The following is a 12,958-nucleotide window of genomic DNA, read 5'->3' as shown; positions in this document are numbered from 1 at the left end:
CACCCCCAAAGCCCCAGTAGATAGTTGTATGTCATAGCTGCACACCCTTCTAGTTGCTGCATGTGGGACGCGGCCTCAGCATGGCCGGAGAAGCGGTGCGTCGGTGCTCGCCCGGGATCCAAACCCGGGCCGCCAGCAGCGGAGTGCGGGCACTTAACCGCTAAGCCACGGGGCCGGCCCTACACAAGTATTTCTTAAGCATGAAAGTATGTCTATGTGTTTATATCCTTCAAAACAGAACAACTTCTCTTTGAAAAAGTTGAATTTCCTTATATTTGGTAAAAAAATTTCTTCCTTTAAATTGGAAGTAATGATTCCTAATTCTAGTATGTTGAGACTTAGTGAATAAGCCCTTATTAATCCCATTATATTGTTTTTCTCTCTCCTCTCTAAAACAAAGAAAACTGTCTTAATATTTGACTATTCACTAAGCTTATCACTACACTAAAATGTTATTTTGAGCCCAAACTAAGCAATATGCAACTATAGCTCTTTGTTCTCTGCATTTCTCAGAGGAGATTCCAAAAGAGAGCACGTGTGTTAATGTGATTGTTGTTGACCCAAGAGGTCGTTTCTGTCTGTTCCTCAGACAGTTCACACCACCCTGAGGCATATCTACAGGTACACCTAATTATCTAGGTTCTTTTATGCTGAAGATTAAAATTCTGGGACTAATAATTCTCAGGTTTAAAATAGTAAGACCTATTTTTGAGGCCTTAAGATTTTTCTATCAAGGAGATGTGCACATAGCTCCACCTACTGGATAAGAGGGAATTTTGGTAACTTTTGGGGCTATTTAACATCAGAACTTTTTGGTAGGAACTCATGTAGAGGACACTGGGCCCTACATCTGGAAACTGACACTTAGAGAAAGTAAGTGAATTCTGCACAAGGCCCAACATGGAGGAAATGGTGAACCAGAATGATAACCAGACCTAGGCCTTCTGGCTCTTGATCTGTGAGATGGCAAACTCTTAAAAATATATATGAAGATCTTACTCAAGATAAACATTTCACAAAGTATCTTCAAATATCTTCTCCCAGGGAACAGCAGTTTCCCCGCCCCTCACAAAATGATTAATTTGAAAAGATTTATTTTAAAACCCAGAAAATTCTATACCTGAGGATTAAAAAAATACTTTTGAAACTTTTACTTGGAAAAGGGGTTTAACTGTTAAGATGAGCTATCTTTGAGTAATAAAGAACTCTTTCTCTTTCCCAAATAATTGGATAATCTGTAGCCAAATGGCACCTGACCTGAGGCTCATCTGATGGGAGATGGATCATAGAAAAGAACAAACAGGAGCTTCCTATGGAGGAGGCTCCTATGAGATGCTTGTTGAATGACTAAGCAGATGATAGTAAAAACCAACAGTCTGTCATTCGTTAGCATCCACCAACCTTTCTGACTTGCTGAGATGGACTGAGCACATGTGGCGTGAAAGTGTCTTGTTTCTGAGGTACAGTCTGGGCCAAGCCTGAGGACAAAGCAGCAGTTGCTATCTGAGGCTGAGTCTGAATTCCTGCTTGCGGTGGAGTCTAGGAGGCAAATAAAAAAACATCAATTTAATTGTCAAAATCAAAGCTAGAATCAAGAGTTTAGATGTGGAACAACTGGTCACTTGGGAATCATATCTGAAATGAAATAACATAAAATGTTTACAGATAAATACTTTAATTCATCGGCACATAAATTTGACTGTAACAATTCTAAACCAGAGACTTAAACACCAGACAGTTATTTTCATGCTCTTATTGTTTTCTTAAGTGGCTAAGATTTTCATTTGAAAATTCTGGGAAAATAGAAAACTGAAATAAAAAGAACCTATAGCAGATCTACACATAATAGGTCAGGTGTTACAATAATTTTAATAGCAGCAAGGAAGTTTGTGAGGCCTAACTGTCCAAATTCCTGCATTTAAGCTGCAGTGTGTGCACTGTTACATACAGGCCCAGGATAAAACGCAGTTCTTGTTCCTAGAACATCAACTCTAATGGAAGATTTGGATGGAAAAAAAGGTTTAGGAAAGCTGTATCATAGAGTAGACTTTCAATTTCACAGATACTCTGAAGATTAAACAAGGGAATGAGGATTTCTGCATATGCCAAGGGCCTTTGGGTCATGCCTCCTAACCCCAGGGGACAAGACTCCTCCTCTCTGCCTTGACTCTGGGGAGTCAAGGTTGAGCACTGCTCCAAATGGTTTCTGTTTACCTGTGGCCCACAGTTTGTTAAAACCTACTGACATCACGTCACATAAAAACAACTTAAGGTCAACACATAGGTTATGGAGGCACAAAAGGAAATGTCATGCTCACCAGTGTTTTCATCTCTCTCACTAACATCCTCACTCCTAAGTTTGTGGTCACATTTTCCTTAGTTTAGGCATCTTCACATTAATGATGCCTTTCAAGAACTACATTTGGGAGGCAGAATATAGCAGTGGGTATAAGAATAAAAGCTCTGCAGCCAGAAGGCCTGGGTTTAAATGCCAGCTCTGTCCTTGAGCAACTTACTAAACCTCTGCAGGCCTCAGTTTCCTTATCTAGAAATGGGCTTTATCACTTGGATCTTCTGGGGGAAGGGAGGATTACATCAAGTAAGCCATTTGAAGTACCCGATGTTATGCCTTGCACATAAAAAGTACTCAATGACAGTAGCTATTATCATGGTAATGTCACTAGTATTTAAAATGTCTACATGTATAACACTGTGTTCATTAAACAGAAATAGAAAAGCACTCCTTCTTTGTTTTTACTATATAAAAACAGCACTATTCAAATTTTTGAATAACCACCCCCACCCCCAGCACAAGTTTTCTGCCACCAATTTGGATGCATTTATGAAAAAGCCCAGGTATTCGTCATGAGCAGTTTCCATTCTATGCAGGCTCTAAGGAAAAGTAGTTAGAAGACACACTTCACACCTGGAGTTTGAGGCTGCCTACTGGGAGTTGCACTGAGGTGACATTCGAGCCTTGGATGGACACCGGGAGCAGCAGCTGAGCAGTTTGCGCGGTCAGTAAAGCCTGGGGCTGAGCGATGGCAGGCGGTGGCTGTCCCTGGGAACTCACATAAAACTGCGGGACGATGCTCTGCGGCTCTGCCTGGACCACAGGGACCTCTTGCTTGATCACTACAGCCTTTTTGGCAACAAGGGTCTGGCCACCAGTAGAGACAGGCTGGCCTACAGAATGGCTGGCTACTGGGACGGGCTGCCTGGAGCTGGAGCAGTCAGTGAGCGAGGTCTCGTCTTTGACGGAGGAACCTACACTGCCGTGTTTCTGGTCTAACTTCTTGGCAGAATTAGCTGGCGTGCTGGGCTGGGATTCCAGTGGCCGCTGCTGCTGCCCTCGTTTTTCAACCTCAAGTTGCATTTTCAGAACTTCCACAAGCTTCTGCTCTTGTTCCAGTTTCCTCTTTAGCTCTTCAATCTGCTTCTCTTTCTCCTGAAGCTTGCGATCCTTCTCAGCTGCGTCCAGTTCCAGATTTGACAGAGTGCTGCTGGTGGGACTTAGGCTGTCTTCACTATTTGCCACTCTCAAGGGAGATGAGCACAAGAACTGTGAAGGAGACATCATGGTCATAATCTCGGTGAAAGTGTCTGTCATGTTTGTGTCCTCGGTACTGAGACTGGACTGTTCAGAGGGAGACGGCGAGATTGGCAGAGGGGAATTAACATTTTCAACATGGGCTACGTTGCTGGTTCCAGCAGATGGCAATTCTGCCTTGAAAGTGGAGCCTGAGCTAGTCACAGAGTTATGCAGTGTTGTAACTGGCAATGCCATGGTGACTTCTGGGTTACTAGTGACGATGGCAGACGTTGACACTGCCACGATGCCACTAGCAGCAACACCACTGCTGTTCATTTCCTGGTAGGGTTTCAGGCGTTCGATGAGGTCCGGTTTGGTGCCTGATACTGGAAGACCCCTTAACTTCAGTTCTGTCTTCAGTTCTGACACCTGGAAGTACAAACAAATCAGATCTCTTCTTTTGGTATTAAACGTTCTGACAAATCTACTGGACACTTTTATGATGGAAAAGGTGCCTCCATCTGTCAGACAACTCTGTATTACTGCGTATCTGAAAGTGGGACAGCTTTTCCTTTTTTAACACACACAGCTACAGACCTGAAGAACTTGAAAGCCAGTGATAAAGCAAGGGTTTTTAGAAGGTAATTCCCCTGTTATGTCAAAGAAAAGATTTACTACCAGAAATGATACTGATAACAGCTACATTTATTGAGTAATTACCATGTGCCAGACACTGTTGGAAGTGCTTTATTCTTTCAATTAATCTTCACCAGGTAGGCATTATTATTATTATTATTCCTGTTTTACAGCTGAGGAGATCGGGGCAGAGAGAGGCTGAATCACTAGTCCAGGCTACCACAGCTAATAGAAGGCTGAGCTGGGGTAGAAACCCAGGAAGGCTGGCGCTGGAGACCATGTTCTTAACTGTTACATCTTCCTGCTTCTCCCACACTTGGCAATGAGCAGGGAAGGAAAAAGATGTACCCCTGGAGTCAGACCTGGTATGATGCCTGCACAAGGTATATGCTCAATAAATGAGAGTTATACTGGTCATTTTAAAAGAAACTTAATGGATGTAAAAAGAAAGCACCTCTATAAAGGTTATCATATTGTTGGTAAAGCTGAATGTCTATTGAAAACTACCTACATCTGCTAGATAATCTGGCAAATCATTTACATTTTTGTGGTACTTATGGGTGAATAAACTCTACTTGGAATTATCACCTTTAAGTCATCCAAGCTTGAAGGCAGAGGTCCTGGCTTTCTCACAGGAGCAGATGTATTCTGTCTTGGTGTGTTAGGTATGGTATTGTTCAAAGCTGAATTCCCACTGTTGTTATTTTTGTCATTGAGTGGCCTTCAAAAGAAAAAGAAAATTAGAGTTGATAATAAAGTAATTTCTGGATTTGATGTTGCTTCTGCTAACAATTTGTTAACTTATGAAGAGAAAAACATCATGGTCATCGATTAGAAGACTGAATATTATAAAAATGTCAATCAAATTAGATCCCAATAAAAATCTCTGCAGATGTTTGTTTCCTTGTTTGCTTAGTAGAAATTTAGAAGGTGATTCTAAGCTCTATATGGAAATACAAAACACCAAGAATGGCCGTGGCATCCTTGAAGAAGAAAAGCAAACCTGGAAGAGTCATACCACCAGACATCAAAATTTATTACGAAGCCAGTTATTAAGATGGTGTGGTGCTGGTACAGGACGAACAACAGACAAGTGAGAGAGAACAGAGAATCCAGAAGCAGACCTCCAGATACACAGGCACTTGAGTTATCACAAAGATGACTCTGCAGTGCAGTGGAGAAGGGGTGGTCCTCCCAATAAATGGTGCTGGGCCAACCTGGATATTCATACAGAAAAAAATAGGGCTCTTGACTAACCCCTACCTCACATCATCCACAAAACCTAAATGTAAATTATGAAAACAATAAAGCTTTTACCAGAAAACTTGGGATAATATCTTCATGGCCTTTGGCTAGGCAAAGATTTCTTAAACCGGACACAAAAAGCTCTAATTAAAAGGGATACCTTTAAGAGGGCAAAAAGCTAAGACAGAGGAGAAGACATTTGTAATACATATTTCTGACAAATGCCTCATATCTAGAATATACAAAAAAGTCTTGCAAATCAGTAAGAAAAAGAAAACCCAATGGGAAAATCTTGAACAAGTATATCACAGGAAAGTATATCCAAATGGTCAATAAACATGTGAACCAGGGCTTAATCTCAATATGTATAAGGAAAATGAAAAGCGCAACAAGATAGCATTGCATAATGCAGCAGAACTGCTGCTATAATAAGTAGGACTGATGATACCAAGTACTCAGAACAACCAGAACTCTCATACATGGCCGGTAGAAGTGTGAACTGGCACAGCCAGTTTGGAGAACTGTTTCATAGAATCTACTAAAGAAAAATCTATGCCTATCCTCTGAACCAGCAATTCGATTCCTAGACAGACACCTGACAAAGAAATACATACGTGAACCAAAAGATTCAGGTTAGAATATTTACTATGGCATTATTCATAATAGCCCGAATTGGAAACAACCCAACTGTCCATCAAGAGTATGATGCATGGATAAATTACAGAATGTTAGACAGCAATAAAAATAACTGCTACCTCTGCACCTATAAAGATGCCTCTCACAAACATAATGTCAAGCAAAAGAAGCCAGACACATACGTGTACTGTAGGACTGCATTTATATAAAGTTCAAAAATAGGCAAAACCCATCTCTGGGATAGAAGTCAGGACAGTCACTGAGAGTGGACGCAGGAGGCCTTTTGGGGTACTCACAATGTTCCATTTCTTTTTTTTTTTTTAAACTTTATTTATTTATTTTTCCCCCAAAAGCCCCAGCAGATAGTTGTATGTCAGTTCCACATCCTTCTAGTTGCTGTATGTGGGATGCGGCCTCAGCATGGCCTGAGAAGCGGTGCGTTGGTGCGCGCCCAGGATCCGAACCCTGGCCGCCAGCAGCGGAGTGCACGCACTTAACCGCTAAGCCACGGGGCCGGCCCTCCATTTCTTGATTTAGGTAGTGGTTACAGCAGTGTGTTTACTTTGGCATTAATTTTCACTATCGATTTATGAACTCCTCTGTAATTCATACTTCATTTTTAAAAGTTTATTTAAAAAACACTGGTGAATCAGTTTTACTTTTGTACTAATTTCCCTACATTCCTTTCTACATCAAAGCCAGGTCCCCTCCTAACTTCTTCTGACAGTGATACTCTTGGTAACAATGGTATTTCCTTTTCTGGGTGGTTGACACCTATGAAAGAAAGGTACCCGTGATGGCTGATACTGTATAGCCAATTCCATTACAGCCTCAGGCTTTATTGTCATAGAAATCTTGGCGCTGAAGCCAAAGAGACTTTGGATCCCACATTCTGAAATAGGGATCTGCGGTGATGATGCCGATGGGGTGAGGTCCATAGCTGGATGATCTTTGTCAAATGAGTTTTAAGAAGCCTGTGTTTGAAGCCAGTTCTGGTCCTGTCAACAACTCACTCTTGACATTCAATTTGGGGTCTTTTTAAACCTGCCTAAATTTTGTTGAAGTTAAGTACTTGAAGTATTTGAGATGAAGTTCTTAAGTTTGGATGAAATGACAAATATTTTGTGTATCGCTATTCTCATTTTTAAAAATTCAATATTTAAATCTCATGTTAGAATTATAAAATCAGAGTTTCTCTACCTTATTTTCATTATTGTCCCCCCAAGGAGCCTTTTTGGACATCTTTTTTCCTTACCACCCTCCCCATGACATTTTTTTTTTTTTTGCAGGGAAAGATTTGCCCTGAGCTAGCATTTGTTGCCAATCTTCCTCTTTTTTTTTTCTCCCCAAAGCTGCAGTGCATGGTTCTACATCCTAGTTGTAAGTCTTTCTAGTTCTTCTATGTGAGTCACCACCACAGCATGGCAACTGACAGACAGGTGGTGTGGTTCTGCGACTGGGAAACGAACTGTGGCCGCCGAAGTGGTGCAAGTGCCGACCTTGAACCACTAGGCCATCAGGCTGGCTCCCCATGGCACTTTAATACCACAATATACTGCATAACTGTCTGTGTACTGTATGGATGTCTGTGCTTTCTTAAACAAAAAGTGCAAGAGTCCCCCCAATCAACTTTTGCTCCATTGTGAACGATATCTCCTTAAGAATGCATGATTTAAATTATTCTATTCATGTGGTCTTTGTTTGAGATTCTACAATACTCTACTTGTTACTATGATTAACATGTTCATCAGTGTTTAATTCAACCTTTAAAATAACAGAAGTAAGTTGATCTATTTTTCCCCCAAATCAACAGAGAAAAAAAGTGGGGGGGGGGGCCGGCCCCGTGGCTTAGCAGTTAAGTGAGTGCGCTCTGCTGCTGGCGGCCCGGGTTCGGATCCCGGGCACGCACCGACGCACCGCTTCTCCAGCCATGCTGAGGCCGCGTCCCACACACAGCAACTAGAAGGATGTGCAGCTATGACATACAACTACTGGGGCTTTGGGGGAAAAAATAAATTAAAAAAAAAAATTATAAAAAATGGGGGGGTGGCCTGATGAATGTGATCACTGTGTCGATGAGAAACCTGAAGTTCAGAACAATGAGGTGACCTTCAGGACCCTCTGTCATGAGTGGCCTCACTGGGACTAAAGCCCCATCTCTTCAGGCTCTTGCTCTTTCCAAGGTAAAGATTTTACCTGCGTTATCAGGTAAAATCCCACTACTGCAAGCACTAGAGGACTTCCATATTCAGTTTCTTGTATTGGAATTTTGGTAAAAAGAAACAATGTGTTAGAAAACAACATCTCCATTTTTAGGACCTGGAAATTAAACAGCAGTTATGCTCAGTCTCTGTGTGGTGAAATAATACACAAAAATAAGAGATCTTTCCTCCTCCTCGTTCTTGGATCTTTTTGTATGTTTCCCTTGGGTGGGTGGCTTGGTTACTTTAGTGGTGGGAATGTTTGAGGAGAAGAGGGGAACTGAGGCCTTAAAGGAAAGACAGAGAACTGTGTGAGTTCAGATACCCCACACCTCAGATGTGTTCTTCCTGTCGACAAAGCTGGCCCCACACAGCCAATTTCTTTCATTACAGAAAAGACTATTTCATAGATAGATACCACAAAAAATCCTTTTATGGGATTTTCAGTTTAAGTTTCCTCATCTGGGAATGGCTTTGATAAAATGAGGATGATGATGATGATGTCAAGTGTTGAGCACATTGCTTGGTGCATCGTAAGGAGCACATAAACGCGAGCCATCATCACTGGTGCCCAATGCCAAAGGAGGGTGGTGGCGGTGGAGGGTCCTCCCTAGGTCCTGGACAGAGCTATAAGCAGCGGCAGATTGTCTCTGATACTCTTCCAATTCTCCTTGGCCTTCCCTGGTTCACTTCCAATGTCAACAGCTCACTCAGGCCTGCTTGCTCTTAAAATAATAACATCCTACAAAAATTCTTTCTTTCTTCATCTCTGTGCCCTGATGTTTTAGATTTAAGTACTTCACAGTAAGGTCTGAATGACTAATAGCTCTTATCTTCCTCGAGATATTTGGATCTTAAAAGAAAAAAGTGAATTGATAATCATTAGCATATGAGGAGATATTTCTTAACAGAGAAGCTTTTTAGTGGGTCTTAATTCTTTTCTACTCCTAGAAAATAGGGGCTCCCTACGGAGGAATGCTTAGCCGACGTGTAGAAAACAGAAGTAAACATTCTACAGATCACATGATCATAAATTGAGGGGCTTGATCACAGAGAACAGTTTTTCCTTATAACGAGATTTTGGATCTTTTTCTAGAGTTTTCTTTTCTCCTGTTGAATGTAAATATCCCTTTCTCCTGAAAAGCGAACAGTGTCTTTGCTTTTTTATCTATATTTCCCAGAAAAAGCATATTGAGGATGTAAATCTAGAAATTTCCTTTGTTATATAATTAAAATTAACTGTGGATGTCTTGCTATGAATTCAATCTCAGAAATTGTCCCAACTCACTCCCTTCTGTCCCTCCCAATTAGGCTCAAACTCTGGAAACATGTTCCTTCTCCACAGTTGTTGGTCACCAAGACCTTTCATTGTCTTTTCAAACATCTATCACTTGTTCCTCCCTTTCCATTATCAGCACCTGTTCATTCTTCTCACATCTAATTTACTGCAAAATTTCTAACTGGTTTTCCTACTTCCAGACTCCCCTTCAATACTGGTATCAAACTATTCTTTCTTGCATTTTGCTGTTACCATGTCACTATGAGCCTCTGAAACATCTATCACATCAAGATTATAGTCTGCCCAACTTCAAGTTTCTCCAGACATTGGCTCTACTCAATTCTGTGTTCCACTTTTCTTAAAAACTAACCACCTTCTTTATTCAGGCCATGTCCCCACCATCTAATAAGCAGGCGCTGCTGACTCCTTCCTCTGCACTTGCACACAGATCGTTCCCCTTTGCTTGGAAGAGCTCTTCCCAGGTTTCAGGCCCTTTTCCATATAAATATCCTGCCTTTTTCATGAAGCTTTCCTTGACCATTCCAGCTTTTATGCTCATCTGTTTTTTTTTTTTCTTTTTTTAAACTGTTTATATCAAGTCTTATACTTCTTATGCTTTTCTCATAGCATCTAAAACTATTTGAGTAAATAACAGGCAAATCTTTCCTGGATGAATAATTGTGAAAAGTTATTTCTAACTTGAAAAGTTCAGAACCTATTCTGGAGGACAAAAACTGGACTGGAATGCAGGTTATTCTCACTATGTCAACTTCAGAAACTGTATTATAAGCTTTGGTGACAATAAAATGAAAATAATCATTGAGCAAAAATAAATCACAACATTCAACCTTTAGTAACTAATGGTTCCTCATAAAAAACCCACAGTAAAATCCACTTAGGAAGCCAGCATTGACCCCGGCAGCGTACTTGAGTGGCGCAGGCAGGATCGTCTGGTAGTTGTAGTGTTGCTGCTGCTGGCTCAGGATCTGTAGCTGCAGGAACAGCTGCTGCTGCTGGAGCAGGCGGGCGTAGTTGGAGTCCATCTGCGGCTCATTCTTCTCACCTTTCTGATCTGGTGGAATGTACTGGTGGTACTTCAACTTCTTTACCCGGGGTTTGGGATCTTTGCACTTTTTGCTACGGTGTTTGTCATTCGGATTCTTGGGATGGCTTTGCTATTTTTCAGAAAAAGAAATTAACATTTTAAGAGATGCCACCACATGCAATCTATCCTACTACATGCCTAAATGATTTGAAATTAAAAAGCAACGCACCTTAGAAGCTGGTATAGCCACTATGGAAAGCAATATACTAAATATATTTCAAGGGCCATAAAAACATTTGCATACTCCCTTTGACCAAGAAATCTTGCTCCTAAGAACTTATTTTCTCCTGCTGCATTGTTCCCTTAGAGTAAGGGCAAGATGCTCAGCTCAACATTGTCTGTTTAAATTCAACAAACATTTACTGTGGGTCTCCTGCTAAGTGCTTACAGGTATTATCTCCTAGTGAAAACCAGGCTGTATACTAAATATACTATAGGGAAAAGATTAAGTATATTTCACTATAGTGTGAGACCCCATCATATGATTAAGAATCAGATGACTTTTTCCTGAGTTTTTTTCTTCTCTTCCATTTATAAGTTATCAGATCACTTTCTACTTTTTAGTATTCATATTATAAAATAACTTAATCTGAAAAAAAAAAAAGAGTCCATCAACAAAACAAAACAAAACAACAAGGTAAAGGAAATTATTCCTAAGGGGTTTTAGGTAAAATACTTAACTTAATAAGAAGACTTTGAGAAATACTAACCTAAATATAGCTTGGTGTGATCATGTTACATATATTCATATTCAAAGAATTAGGAAATTGCAAAAAACCCCAAAGAACTAAGACAAAGAAGAAAATAAAAACCACCATATTCTACAGGCCAGAAATCATCACTATTAACATTTAATTTTTACCCCTCGGCTGTCTCTGTTCAGTCAAACTGGCTTCCTTGTTCAGAGACTTCCAACTTTCTCCCCACAGATATCCTCATGGCTCACTCCCTCTTTTACATCTCTGCCCAAACATCATCTGCTTATTTTACCAGAGCATCTCCCCACCACCTCATATCCTCGCCTTATTCTTCCCCCACTGGTGCACTCTATTCTGTTGTCTGTTTACCTCCTACTCCTAACCACAGGGGGTGAATCGTGATGTTTCCTTCACTGCTGTATCTACTCCTAGTACCCAGAACGGTGCCTGGCACAGAGAAGGTGCTTGATAAGTAGCTGCTGAATAAATGAACGATGAATGTGTATGCCAATTAGAAATCACCTGAATTATCAGGCACTTAAAATAAATCACAATGTCAGAGAACATTTTTGCCCGCTAAAACATCCTCCTAAAATCTCACAATATTAATCAAAGCACTGTCATCTGCTTATTTTGTTACCAATAATAAATTTTATTTCCAGTCTTTTCGAACTGATCATAAGACTGAATGAGGTCTGAGTTAAGGAGGTTTGACTATAACTGTTATGTAATGATAAAACAATTGACTCAGCCACAATGAGGAAGGTACCTACATGGCGGGGGGGAGACATAAACATAATACTAGTATTCCTCAGACTAAATCTGCTATTACCTATTAGTCACCACATGTCTGGTCTCTCAGGAAGTGAGGATGGGAAGTAGCTTTCCTCATAGAAAAACCCAAAGAATTGCGGCCTGTTTCCTAATATGTACCTGTACATAGTCCTAGGATTCCCTACTCAACTCCTGAACCTCACATTCTTCAACAATGCCTCTTGCCCTAGAACCAAAGTCCTCCTTAAAGAAAGACACTAGTGAAGAGCAGAAATTCAGAGAATAGGAGAAGCAGAGAAGAAATTCAGCATCTGCAGGGAAGGATGGGTTGGCATTCAAACCCTCTTTGTGCCATTGGTGGTACATGCTTGGGGATGTGGGAAGAGGAGGTGAGAGCTGATTTTATTGGCACAGTTGTCACTTGCCACCCTCAGGAATTTCTGGCGCCAATGCTAAGCAATGCAAGTTGGTGAAATACACTTATATATGCCCTGAAGCCAGGTACGCTCAGCCACACTGACAAAGAGAGCCTGCAGCAGAAGGAGAGCCTTCTCTCCAGGAGGGTCAGGGACAAGGGCAGTTCCCGTGGAGGAACGGAAGTGAGGACATGCACCAGGCTAACCGCCTCTGACGAGCACTGCAACGGGCTCACCCAGAAGGCAGGCAGGAGGCTAGACTGGAGTTTGGGAGACTGGGGTCCTTCCTGGCCTTGTCACTTCTTCACTTCCTTGGGCCTCAGTCTCCTCATCTGAAAGGTGGTGAGAGGGTTAGCTAGCTCTCTGATGTCCTGTTTTAGTACTAAAAGTTTAGTGTCTGTGTTCTGCTAGTTTTGGCAAAAGCCACATCTGAAAT

The 12,958-nt window shown here is 41.2% G+C and overlaps 1 protein-coding gene across 10 annotated transcripts in view; it reads right to left on the bottom strand.

The window, feature by feature from the left end:
• Nucleotides 1–12,958, bottom strand: part of MRTFB (myocardin related transcription factor B) — a 179,228-nt gene that overhangs the window by 16,480 nt on the left and 149,790 nt on the right. For all 10 annotated transcript variants that reach the window (XR_015548522.1, XR_015548521.1, XR_015548523.1 and 7 more), the window contains 4 exons: nucleotides 10,457–10,704; nucleotides 4,757–4,889; nucleotides 2,927–3,961; nucleotides 1,402–1,539 (listed from right to left, as the gene is read on the bottom strand). Coding sequence is in view for 7 of the 10 variants with exons in the window: in XM_087416985.1 (XP_087273111.1) it covers nucleotides 1,402–1,539; nucleotides 2,927–3,961; nucleotides 4,757–4,889; nucleotides 10,457–10,704 (1,554 nt within the window). In the remaining 3 variants the exon portion in view is untranslated. The remainder of the gene's footprint in view (nucleotides 1–1,401; nucleotides 1,540–2,926; nucleotides 3,962–4,756; nucleotides 4,890–10,456; nucleotides 10,705–12,958) is intronic.

Source organism: Ceratotherium simum, chromosome 26, assembly GCF_057802395.1.
Source record: "Ceratotherium simum simum isolate JZ-2026a chromosome 26, ASM5780239v1, whole genome shotgun sequence".
Classification (NCBI taxonomy): domain Eukaryota; kingdom Metazoa; phylum Chordata; class Mammalia; order Perissodactyla; family Rhinocerotidae; genus Ceratotherium; species Ceratotherium simum.
Note: the sequence above shows the minus strand (reverse complement) of the source record. Positions and strands in the feature narration are given on the sequence as shown.